Here is a 13280-nt window from a genome sequence, read left to right as displayed (position 1 = left end):
GCTAGCACAGAACAAATCTCACTCCTCTCCCTCTGCTCTGCAGCTGGTTACATATGGAAAAAGCTGACTCTACAATTTGTATATTTTACCCTTTTTTTCTCCTTAATTGCAACATGTGATGCTATCTGCTGTGGAATCAGCTTGGGTGTGCACACATTACCCATCTCTCAAGTGTAAGGGTATCTCAGCGGGGTTTCATATAATGTGTGAGTCTTCAGGCTCTTTCTGTGCACCTGCCTGCTGACTCTCTAGACTGGTCTCAGGTGCAGGATGTCAGATTGAGAATAGACTCCCAAGCGTGTCATCATTTGCCATTATATGACCTTGGCTCGGTGACAGCTGTCACAGTGAAGTGATATACTAATGAAGAGACTGACTTGACTGCTGCTGGGCTTCATCAAACACACTGGTAAATGGGTTAGAGATTGATCAGTAATTTAATTTCCTGGAAATGAGTGATTTCATTACAACTGGACTGACAGAGGCAAACATGTCTTCCTTTATCCTCCTTCTAGAATTTTTGTTTCTAGTGGGTTTAATTTTTCACCTTTCTTGTGTGTGTGTGTGTGTGTGTGTGTGCGTGTGTGTGCGTGTGTGTGTGTGTTCCCCACAACCTTCAGCTTGTCATGGGGCCAGGCGATAACATCGATCTTCAGGGAAAGGTTTCCTTAGAACTGCAGTTGTAACCTGCCCCGTAGCAAGTTTGATAACCTTTTCCATCATGGTAAAATACTGAGTGGTATGTACTCTGACGGCTGTGGGACAATGCTTTTATTTAAAAGCTTGCTCTCCAAAGGTTATAAAGGCTTCTTATTAAAGAGACGGTTTACCTACCCCAAAATCCAAAACACATGTTTTTCCACTTACCTCTAGTGATATTTATCCATCTAGATCATTTTGGTATGAGTTGCCGCGTTTTGGGAGATATCGGCCGTAGAGATGTGTGCCTTTTCTCCAATACAATGGAACTGGATGGCCCTCGCCTTGTGTTGCTCAAAGTACCAAAGAAATACATTTGAAAAACTCAACAGCAATGTCACTTTCCAGAAACCATGACCTGGTTCCTCAAGATAATCCACACATCTTGTTGTGATCAGTTTCATGTAGAAACTATTTTCTTAGACCGAACTACACCTACATGAAACTGATCACAACAAGGTGTGTAGATCATCTTGAGTAACCGGGTCTTGAGTTCTGCAAAGAGACATTGCTGGTGAGTTTTTCGAATGCATTTTTTTCGGGGCTTTGAGCAAAACAAGCCGAGTGCCGTCCAGATCCATTATTTTGGTGTGAAGGCACACATCTCTATGGCCGATATCTCCAAAACTCGGCAACTCATACCAAAATGATCTAGATGGATAAATAGCTCTACAGGTAAGAGGAAAAACGTGTTTTTGATTTTGGGATGAACTGTCCCTTTAAACTTCTATGTCATTCTTCGTATCATCTGAATGCAAACACATTACCATTATTTATAACCATTCTTTCAAAGGGCATTAGCCCACATTAACTGCCTCACCCGGCAGCGTTTGTCCAAGTGGAGCAATTAAGCTGCACTTTTGACCATACCCTCCAGCCTAGTCTGATGTTTAGCACATAAATGGCAAATGATAAATGGTTATCAACAGATAACACTATCTGCATATTGGCTCTAGTTTCACCCCTCTTTGTACGGGTCCAACAACACTTGCTGCTATTCACAAACTCAACTTGATTATAGTGCTTTTTTCATGATCACTTCCCCGAAATCCTCAAACATGGTGATGAGTTATTTGTGTACAGGTTGTTCGTTGTTATGCTGTTTGTGATGTGTTGTGAGGGGTAGCGTGCTGTGGTTTCAGTACATGCTCACGGGCTCTTGGACTCCTTAGTTGTGGTTGGAGGTGTAAAAACCCCTGAAGTTGCAAAAAGGTGCCTCCCCCTGCTGAGCCAGCACCCCTCATGGCCTAGTTTCCAAAAATTTTGGGATTTCTGTTTTTATCTGATGACGCGATTGTTTTGTCTTTGGGGGAAATTCCAGTCATGGTCAGAGACCCCTAGAGGTAAATAGATAAACTGAAACATCTGAACGGCACAAGAATCTTGTTCTCCCTTATCGTGTGGGTTACCTCGGATGTGTTATTTGTTGTGTTATATAATAACTAATAATAGAAGTCAAATTCTAAACATGGCTGACGTGAAATCCTGTGGAGAGTGCCGTTGCGTTGCAATGTTCAGTTTTTTTATTGCTGAACTGCGGCAATAATTTCCCTCTCCGTGTCAATCATAAAATGGGCAGGTTAGCACACCTATGTTTGAGGAATGCACAAGAGCAAACCAAGGAGTGGAATTCAGCTTGGAGTGAAGGCCATACACGTTGGTACACACATGACATCTATAAAGCATTTTCAAATGGACGTGGGCCTGACAGCGTTAAAGCTGAGGTTCATGAAAGTTGAGTCACGCTGAAGAAAAAACTTGAAGAACAGCTTGGGTTGAGCGCTGCATGTGAAGGTATGAACTAGAGCAACACGCCCAACCTTGGCCACTATATGGTACAATTAAATGTATCTATCGTTCCTACTGTAGCAGTATCCAGTAGTTTCTGTGCTACTAACAAATTACATTTAAATATAAATTATATCTTGTGAAAAGCACATGACTGTGATACCAATTAAGGACAAGTTCCTACTTATCTTGGCTGTTAAATCCACATGTGAAAAAAATAAAAGTACAAAATAGAGCTATAGAACAAGAAGGATATGAATATCACGTTTATTTAAGTGGAAAAATGTAGACAATGTACCCGTATAGCCACACGATGTGATGTTTTGCCTGGGCGTGTTTATTTGTTGATTGTACATTTTGTGTTATCAGTTGGGAATAAAACCTAAACAGCTTTCTTGCGCCCACTCCCACTTCCTCTTTGCATCCCCTGGGCCTGGACAGCCCTGTCTCTAGTCCTTATCTCCACCAATGACAGCCCTTCAAACGTTTGCAGGTCAGGAAGGAGCAGAGGGAAGAGATTATGAGTACCCCCTGATGCTCCGCTGTCTCGCTCTATCAGTCAATGCCGAGGAGATATGATGTTGTCTAAGCTATCACAAACCAAACAAATATCTATAGCTTCTACAAATGCAATCCTCTCAGAAGGGAGACGCAGAAACTCAGATTTAAAGGGAATTTCCCAATAATTTTCCCATTGTAATTGAACAAGAAGAAGGGGACTGTATTTCACACGGTTTCTGCAAACACATCAGTGCATTCCTATCTGAAGATAGCAGACTTCCCATACAGGGCTGTACAGCGGCTTGTTGTGTTGCAGCATGTTTCTCTCACTTTCTCTCTCTTGCTCTCTGGTAACATCTGCAGTGCTCGGTGGAAATACCCCCCAAGTGACCAACATACATAATTCATCTTTACATTTTTGCAGGGCTCCAGTTCCACTTCCTGCGTGTTTTTCCTGTGTGACCTTGCATTCCTTGTGTCCCATTCAGCAGCTTCAACCAACCCTGTTGAGGCCTACGGTGTTTATTGTCAACACATGTGTGTCTGTTTCGGTGTATGTGTGCATGTGTGTGCATGTGTGTGTGTGTGTGTGTGTCCTTTGCGTATTCGGTGAAGATGTGGGAAAAGCTCAACTGTGTTAGGTCACATGATGATCCTGCTTGAGAGGTCAGCGGTCTAACTGATTAGGTTATCATAACAAATATAGATCCTACTCAATACCAAAGTGCATTGATGTGTACTCAACAGTAATTCAATTAACGAGTTTGAATGTCACTTCAGCTGTCCCCCCCCCCCCATCAGCTGTTTTTATGTCCTCTGTGTCGGGAAATGTATGACTTTGGCTGAAAGGCTTTGGGAGGGTGTTTTGCAGCTTCGAGGAGATGGGACCAAAAGACTTTGCTAAAGAAAAAAAGGAAAGAAAGGAAAAAAAAGAAAGCAAAGTGTACAGTTAAAAAGGGAAGGGTAAGGCTGTGTGTGTCTGTTGCCACGGTGATCTTTCCATTAACTCACTGGCTGGGGTTTTCCAAATAGGGCTTGTCCACCTACTGACTGAGACAGAGTTGAGGCTGAAGGAGAGAGAGAGAGAGAGAGAGACAGAGAGAGAGAGAGAGAGAGAGAGAGAGAGAGAGAGAGAGAGAGAGAGAGAGAGAGAGAGAGAGAGAGAGAGAGAGAGAGACGCAAGCAAAACAAAAGTGAAGAAAAATAGGTCTGTTGAATGGATGAGAGCCGAAAGATGAAATGGCAGGTGAGAGAGCAAAGAGTGTGTGTGTGTGTGTGTGTGTGTGTGTGTGTGTGTGTGTGTGTGTGTGTGTGTGTGTGTGTGTGTGTGTGTGTGTGTGTGTCAAGTCAAGTCAAGTCAAGTCAAGTCAATTTTATTTGTATAGCCCAGTATCAAAAATTACAAATTTGCCTCAGTGGGTGTTACAGCAATACAACATCCTGCCCTTAGACCCTCGCATCGGATAAGGAACAACTCCCTAAAAAAACCCTTTAACAGGGAGGAAAAATAGGAAGAAACCTTGGAGAGAAACAGAGGAGGGATCTCTCTCCCAAGACAGACAGACATACATACAGTGGATGTCGTGTGTACAGTATGTGTGTGTGTGTGTGTGTGTGTGTGTGTGTGTGTGTGTGTGTGTGTGTGTGTGTGTGTGTGTGTGTGTGTGTGTGTGTGGTAGTAGCACATGACAGGGAAACCAGAGAGGCAGGTGTGATGCTAAGGCCCGGCACTGAATCCACCTTCCTCTTTAATTAGTATGGGGTATAAAGAAGAGTGCTATTTCAAGGAAATAACAGTCCCTCCTTAACCTTCTGAATATGCACCAGGCATACTAGACAGAGCTGTTTAACTCACCCACACACACACACACACACGACTCACATACAGTACTATATAATACTACACAGCGTGTATGCACTGTGATAGTGAACTCCAAAACCTGATGTTCACCCTGTCATTTTGGTATTCGTTCATATATACACATATTTTGGCCATCAAACAAATACAAAGCTTTTTTGTCAGCCTTCTTTGCAGCATTTGCAGGCCTGTATGTGTGCTTATATATTTGTACATGTGGATGAAGGAGTTCATCATCTTCTATTTTCTACACATGCCTCTCTGTTCACTTTGTTGCCCGGGTTTCCCTCATTCTGTTTATTGGCTCGCCATCGACAAGTGTGCACACGTCTTTGTCTGAGAGAAATGCCAAGGAAAACATCAGAGCTGTCCAATCCTGCAAGAGGCAGGGCCTACGCAACACAGGCAGCGCTTGCCCCACCCTGCAGCGCTGTCTGACTTGTGCTTATTAAGCACCCCTCAAAGAGCACCAGCCCTCACTGTTTCAATTCAAAACCCAGCTGGCACCACAGGCACACTGATGTCACCACCAGTCTGGGCTTCTGAACTCTCTGTTCTACACTTACAGTAACACCGCCACAATGATATGGAAAAGACTCTCTCTCTCTCTCTCTCTCTCTCTCTCTCTCTCTCTCTCTCTCTCTCTCTCTCTCATGTCTTTCTGTGTGTGTGTGTGTGTGTGTGTGTGTGTGTGTGTGTGTGTGTGAGTGAGAGCGAGAGAGAGAGAGAGAGGAAGTGTGTGAGTGAGAGAGAGAGAGGGAGTGTGTGTGAGAAAGAAGGAATGTTTAATATATTAACACGCCCCCCATATGCGTTTTGAGTTTGAATTAGTTTTTTTATTTGCACTTTTATGACACTTTGCATTGAAACAAATTGAACTCACAGTGTTCTTGGAAGATGGACCAATGCTTTTGTGTCATGGAGGACTCTGTAGCACAGTAGGCACTTTTGTAGAAACCTCCACAAGAGAATTACACATATGAACACCCGACTCCCTCACACAAGCAAACCCAAGGCTGCTCATTACTCATTTTGTGTAAGAGTCATGGTCTTGTCAGGACACAACAGTAGATGCAGATGTGATATTATCATGTTAACTGATATGTGAGTAAAAATGATCTCATCTGAAGGACTGAAGCTGAAGAACAGGAAGAGGGTCTCAGGAGAGGAAGTGATGGTCCTTCTTCCTGCTGGACGCTGTGTCACTTTGGTTCTAGGTGTTAATCTCACCCGTTTTGTTCTCTTCAGGTGCGGGAGATTCTTGGCCAGTGCTCCTGTCCAGCTCAGTTTCCCATGACCAAGGTGTCTGAGGGGAAGTACAAAGTGGGAGATTCCAGTGCTCTGATCTTCATAAGGGTATGACATGGCCACCACATTATCAAACGTTAAATTCAAATTGTTTTGCATAGATTACACATCTTTGACTGACATGCATGTTCACGGACAGTGTTTATGGAAGAGGTTATCAAAATCAAAATAAACTTGTAAGGACTTGACAAAGATTTTTTTTTTTGTCATTTAAAAAAAGTATGCTTTTCAGCATTTGTGCTTGTTGTATTTGCTTTTATTCACTTTACGGACTACTTTTCAGAAAGGTAATTAAAATAATGGTACTGAATTACATGTACAAGTTACATTTTTCTCCCCTTATTACTAAACAACAACCAAATCACCTAAACTTGTAGTTCATTTGCATGCAGTTCAGCTGCTTCCTTGCAGAGCACAAGAGCCTGGGATGCCTGCAGTGATTGCAAGCTATCAAAATATGCATGTAGTGTTGACATATGGCATTACAGTAAATGTTGATGCAAGACCAATGAAAACAGGCCTATGCAACAACAGGCAGATCATTCCGCTGGTTGGTTACATCGAAGTCTAGTCAACTGTACAGTCTACCTAGTACTGTGGTCTCTCCCTCTGTCTCCCTTATTGTTTGCAGTCTCCATTAATTTGGGCTACTCCCTTTAAACTACTTTGGCTTTTGGTTCCCTGCTGTCTTCCAGTGAGACACAAATAGAGCTTTGGGTCATTTCCTGAACAGACCCTTATCTTGGCAGCAGCTTGCTTCTACTGGACTGTTTGTCTCAGTTTAAGTTCAACGAGCTACCACAACAAGCTACCACAGGGCCTGCGTATTCCCTACCAGGCACGGGCAGGAAGACTGGTGGATGGATACCAGTGATCGATTCGGTTTCACTTACCCTTTATGCGCCCCCCTGCTGAATTAATGGACTCGGCGGATATCATTCCAAATTGTCTGCATTTACAGGATAGGCCTGACTGACTGTCAATAATGTCAATATTTTGTCATTTTGTAAGGCTCCGGTCTGTCCAGACAAGGAGATGTGTTTTAGTATAGTAGATGTTGAAAATTCAAAAACACGTGATCGCTAACAGTCCGGGGGGGGGTGGTATTTGTTTATTGGTATGATTTATTTATAATTACAAAATAGGTGCTTATATCTATGTCTGCAACTGCTGGCCATTTCCTTCCTGTTATTCAATGTGGATATTTCTGGTTTGCAAATGATAAAATATTTTTCAGTTAGATGTAGATTGCACATTATAGTAAAATGTGCAATTATAATTGTAATCATAAATAAATCATGCCAATAGACAAATACCCCCCCCCCCCATTGGACCGTTAGCGATCACATGTTTTTGAATTGTTGAATGTCACACCTCTCCCTTCCCCATTGGACGTTGTGCACGTGATGTGCATGACGAGGCAGTAAATGGTATGTTCTTTCTCGAGTAGTTTTATTGACAGCTGATGATTGCTTATGATATGAAACAGGCTTGTACTGTTTCATACAGATTTTACTTGACTCACTGGATTATATATATATACTATACAGCGCATCTGGAAAGTATTCACACCCCTTCACTTTCCCCACATTTTGTTATGTTACAGCCTTATTCCAAAATGGATTAAATTCCTTTTTTTTCCTCATCAATCTACATACAATACCCCATAATGACAAAGCAAAAAAGGTTTTGTAGAAATTTTTGCAAATTTATTAAAAATAAAAAACTGAAATATTGCACGTACATAAGTATTCACACCCTTTACTCAGTACTTGGTTGAGCTATTTTCAGGTCTTTCCAGAGATGTTCGATGGGGTTCAAGTCTGGGCTCTGGCTGGGCCACTCACGGACATTCACAGACTTGTCCCGAAGCCACTCCTTCGTTGTCTTGGCTGTGTGCTTAGGGTCGTTGTCGTGTTGAAAGGTAAACCTTCGCCCCAGTCTGAGGTCCTGAGCGCTCTGGAGCAGGTTTTCATCAAGGATCTCTCTGTACTTTGCTCCATTCATCTTTCCCTCGATCCTGACTAGTCTCCCAGTTCCTGCCGCTGAAAAATATCCCCACAGTATGATGCTGCCACCACCATGCTTCACTGTAGGGATGGTATTAGCAAGGTGATGAGAGGTGCCTGGTTTCCTCCAGATGTGACGTTTGGCATTCAGGCCAAAGAGTTTAATCTTGGTTTCATCAGACCAGAGAATCTTGTTTCTCATGGTCTGAGAGTCCTTTAGGTGCTTTCTGGCAAACTCCAAGCGGGCTGTCATGTGCCTTTTACTGAGCAGAGGCTTCCATCTGGCCACTCTACCATAAAGGCCTGATTGGTGGAGTGCTGCAGAGATGGTTGTCCTTCTGGAAGGTTCTCCCATCTCCACAGAGGAATGCTGGAGCTCTGTCAGAGTGACCATCGGGTTTTTGGTCACCTCCCTGACCAAGGCCCTTCTCCCCTGATTGCTCAGTTTGGCTGGGCGGCCAGCTCTAGGAAGAGTCCTGGTGGATCCAAACTTCTTCCATTTACGAATGATGGAGACCACTGTGCTCTTCGGGACCTTCAAAGCTGTAGAAATGTTTTTGTACCCTTCCCCAGATCTGTGCCTCGATACAATCCTGTCTCGGAAGTCCACAGACAATTCCTTTGACTTCATGGCTTGGTTTCTGCTCTGACATGCACTGTCAACAGTGGGACCTTATATAGACAGGTGTGTGCCTTTCCAAATCATGTCCAATCAATTGAATTTACTAGAGGTGGACTCCAATCAAGATGTAGAAACATCTCAAGGATGATCAGTGGAAACAGGATGAACCTGAGCTCAATTTTGAGTGTCATAGCAAAGGGTGTGAATACTTATGTACATGCAATATTTCAGTTTTTTATTTTTAATAGATTTGCAAAAATGTCTACAAAACCTTTTTCACTTTGTCATTATGGAGTATATTGTGTAGATTGATGAGAAAAAAAGGAATTTAATCCGTTTTGGAATAAGGCTGTAACATAACAAAATGTGGGGAAAGTGAAGGGGTGTGAATACTTTCCGGATGCACTGTATATATATATATATATATATATATATATATATATATATATATATACACTCACCGGCCACTTTATTAGGCACACCTGTCCAACTGCTCGTTAACGCAAATTTCTAATCAGCCAATCACATGGCAGAAACTCAATGCATTTAGGCATGTAGACATGGTCAAGACGATCTGCTGCAGTTCAAACCGAGCATCAGAATGGGGAAGAAAGGTGATTTAAGTGACTTTGAATGTGGCGTGGTTGTTGGTGCTAGATGGGCTGGTCTGAGTATTTCAGAAACTGCTGATCTACTGGGATTTTCACGCACAACCATCTCTAGGGTTTACAGAGAATGGTCCAAAAAAGAGAAAATATCCAGTGAGCGGCAGTTCTGTGGGCGAAAATGCCTTGTTGATGCCAGAGGTCAGAGGAGAATGGCCAGACTGGTTCGAGCTGATAGAAAGGCAACAGTAACTCAAATAACCATGCATTACAACCGAGGTATGCAGAAGAGCATCTCTGAACGCACAACACGTCGAACCTGAGGCAGATGGGCTACAGCAGCAGAAGACCACACCGGGTGCCACTCCCGTCAGCTAAGAACAGGAAACTGAGGCTACAATTCGCACAGGCTCACCAAAATTGGACAATAGAAGATTGGAAAAACGTTGCCTGGTCTGATGAGTCTCGATTTCTGCTGCGACATTTGGATGGTAGGGTCAGAATTTGGCGTCAACAACATGAAAGCATGGATCCATCCTGCCTTGTATCAACGGTTCAGGCTGGTGGTGGTGGTGTAATGGTGTGGGGGATATTTTCTTGGCACACTTTGGGCCCCTTAGTACCAATTGAGCATCGTGTCAACGCCACAGCCTACCTGAGTATTGTTGCTGACCATGTCCATCCCTTTATGACCACAGTGTTCCCATCTTCTGATGGCTACTTCCAGCAGGATAACGCGCCATGTCATAAAGCTCGAATCATCTCAGACTGGTTTCTTGAACATGACAATGAGTTCACTGTACTCAAATGGCCTCCACAGTCACCAGATCTCAATCCAATAGAGCACCTTTGGGATGTGGTGGACCGGGAGATTCGCATCATGGATGTGCAGCCGACAAAGCTGCAGCAACTGTGTGATGCTATCATGTCAATATGGACCAAACTCTCTGAGGAATGTTTCCAGTACCTTATTGCATCTATGCCACGAAGGATTAAGGCAGTTCTGAAGGCAAAAGGGGGTCCAACCCGGTACTAGCAAGGTGTACCTAATAAAGTGGCCAGTGAGTGTATATATACACACACACACACACACACACATATATATATATAGAGCGCTATATATATATATATATATATATATATATATATACACATACACATACACACACATATATATATATATATATAACTTTTTTTCCGAAACTGTCAATGGTGTTGTTATAAGTGCTGAACTAATGAGGAGTGGAATATCAATACAGATGCAGGAAAACAAGTTTTAATACCTAGCAGTACAGGCCTGTTTCATGCGCCGCGCACTAAATATTATGTGAATATAAATGTATATGGAGTTGAGTAGCCAGTTAAAGGTGCAAAAAAGTAGCCATTTTAAACGTGCCGTGCTAAAAAGCTTGAGATAGAGTTTCATGTGTGTGTGCGTGTGTGTGTGTGTGCATGTGTGTTTCCTTTGGCTTGTCAGATTAGCCCCATTCTTACTGGGTCTGCTCTCCCCTCATTCCTCACTAAGGATGACAGTGATTATTTATATGTCCCAGCAGCCACTAGGACAGCCAACACGCTTCCTTTATTCATCTGGATGGGAGGAAGCTAGCAGCCAGCAATAGAAAGCCAACGAGCCCCTATTCAACTGCCAAAGCTCAGACAAAGAGCTCTGGCAGGAGGAGGGAATGGAGGGATGAGGGAGGGGTGAAGGAGAGAGAGAGGAGGGGGGGGTTGGCAAGTGAGGCGTCCCCATCAGTCAGGAGGTCATCCCCAGTATGGCTGAGATGGCTTGAGTTAGGGCTGAACAATATTGAAAATAAACTGATATTGCTGTTTTGTTTTGTGTGTTTTTGTGATCGATGCTGCAGTATTTAAGAATGAAAAGGAGTTACATAATTTCACCAGCTATATACAGCTTTTAACTTCCAAAGCTCCACTTGCAAAATGTGTATTGCTCTAGCGATGATTAGGGTGATTTCAGAGGAGGGAAATAACACAGTCATCCAAGAGATCATTGAAGTGGAGTAAATTGTGTTATCTGTCAGATGCACTGCAACAGTTTTCTTCCAGTGTAGTCATATGAAAGGATCTTTCTGGATTTTGTTTACTATCAATCAATAGAGATTTTAAGCCTTATTTGACGAATAACCTAATCAACCTTACATTGCATCCTTTGCATATTATATATATACACTACCGTTCAAAAGTTTGGGATCACCCAAACAATTTTGTGTTTTCCATGAAAAGTCACACTTATTCACCACCATATGTTGTGAAATTAATAGAAAATAGAGTCAAGACATTGACAAGGTTAGAAATAATGATTTGTATTTGAAATAAGATTTTTTTTACATCAAACTTTGCTTTCGTCAAAGAATCCTCCATTTGCAGCAATTACAGCATTGCAGACCTTTGGCATTCTAGCTGTTAATTTGTTGAGGTAATCTGGAGAAATTGCACCCCACGCTTCCAGAAGCAGCTCCCACAAGTTGGATTGGTTGGATGGGCACTTCTTGCGTACCATACGGTCAAGCTGCTCCCACAACAGCTCAATGGGGTTCAGATCTGGTGACTGCGCTGGCCACTCCATTACCGATAGAATACCAGCTGCCTGCTTCTGCTCTAAATAGTTCTTGCACAATTTGGAGGTGTGTTTAGGGTCATTGTCCTGTTGTAGGATGAAATTGGCTCCAATCAAGCGCTGTCCACTGGGTATGGCATGGCGTTGCAAAATGGAGTGATAGCCTTCCTTATTCAGAATCCCTTTTACCCTGTACAAATCTCCCACCTTACCAGCACCAAAGCAACCCCAGACCATCACATTACCTCCACCATGCTTAACAGATGGCGTCAGGCATTCTTCCAGCATCTTTTCATTTGTTCTGCGTCTCACAAACGTTCTTCTTTGTGATCCAAACACCTCAAACTTGGATTCATCCGTCCACAACACTTTTTTCCAGTCTTCCTCTGTCCAATGTCTGTGTTCTTTTGCCCATCTTAATCTTTTTCTTTTATTGGTCAGTCTCAGATATGGCTTTTTCTTTGCCACTCTGCCCTGAAGCCCAGAATCCCGCAGCCGCCTCTTCACTGTAGATGTTGACACTGGTGTTTTGCGGGTACTATTTAATGAAGATGCCAGTTGGGGACCTGTGAGGCGTCTGTTTCTCAAACTAGAGACTCTAATGTACTTATCTTCTTGCTCAGTTGTGCAACGCAGCCTCCCACTTCTTTTTCTACTCTGGTTAGAGCCTGTTTGTGCTGTCCTCTGAAGGGAGTAGTACACACCGGTGTAGGAAATCTTCAATTTCTTAGCAATTTCTCGCATGGAATAGCCTTCATTTCTAAGAACAAGAATAGACTGTCGAGTTTCAGATGAAAGTTCTCTTTTTCTGGCCATTTTGAGCGTTTAATTGACCCCACAAATGTGATGCTCCAGAAACTCAATCTGCTCAAAGGAAGGTCAGTTTTGTAGCTTCTGTAACGAGCTAAACTGTTTTCAGATGTGTGAACATGATTGCACAAGGGTTTTCTAATCATCAATTAGCCTTCTGAGCCAATGAGCAAACACATTGTACCATTAGAACACTGGAGTGATAGTTGCTTGAAATGGGCCTCTATACACCTATGTAGATATTGCACCAAAAACCAGACATTTGCAGCTAGAATAGTCATTTACCACATTAGCAATGTATAGAGTGTATTTCTTTAAAGTTAAGACTAGTTTAAAGTTATCTTCATTGAAAAGTACAGTGCTTTTCCTTCAAAAATATGGACATTTCAATGTGATCTCAAACTTTTGAACGGTAGTGTATATATATATATATATATATATATATATATATATATATATATATATATATATATACATTATATATACATACACACACATG

At 42.5% G+C, this 13280-nt stretch overlaps 1 protein-coding gene across 1 annotated transcript in view; it reads left to right on the top strand.

Annotated features, from left to right (window-relative positions):
* The window catches only part of gas2l1 (growth arrest-specific 2 like 1), a 30603-nt gene that overhangs the window by 6793 nt on the left and 10530 nt on the right, over nt 1-13280 (top strand). The window contains 1 exon segment of the mRNA XM_056284947.1: nt 6095-6202. Within this exon segment, the coding sequence (XP_056140922.1) occupies nt 6095-6202 (108 nt within the window).

Source organism: Lampris incognitus, chromosome 1, assembly GCF_029633865.1.
Source record: "Lampris incognitus isolate fLamInc1 chromosome 1, fLamInc1.hap2, whole genome shotgun sequence".
NCBI lineage: Eukaryota > Metazoa > Chordata > Actinopteri > Lampriformes > Lampridae > Lampris > Lampris incognitus.
This window is presented reverse-complemented; position numbering and strand designations above follow the sequence as displayed.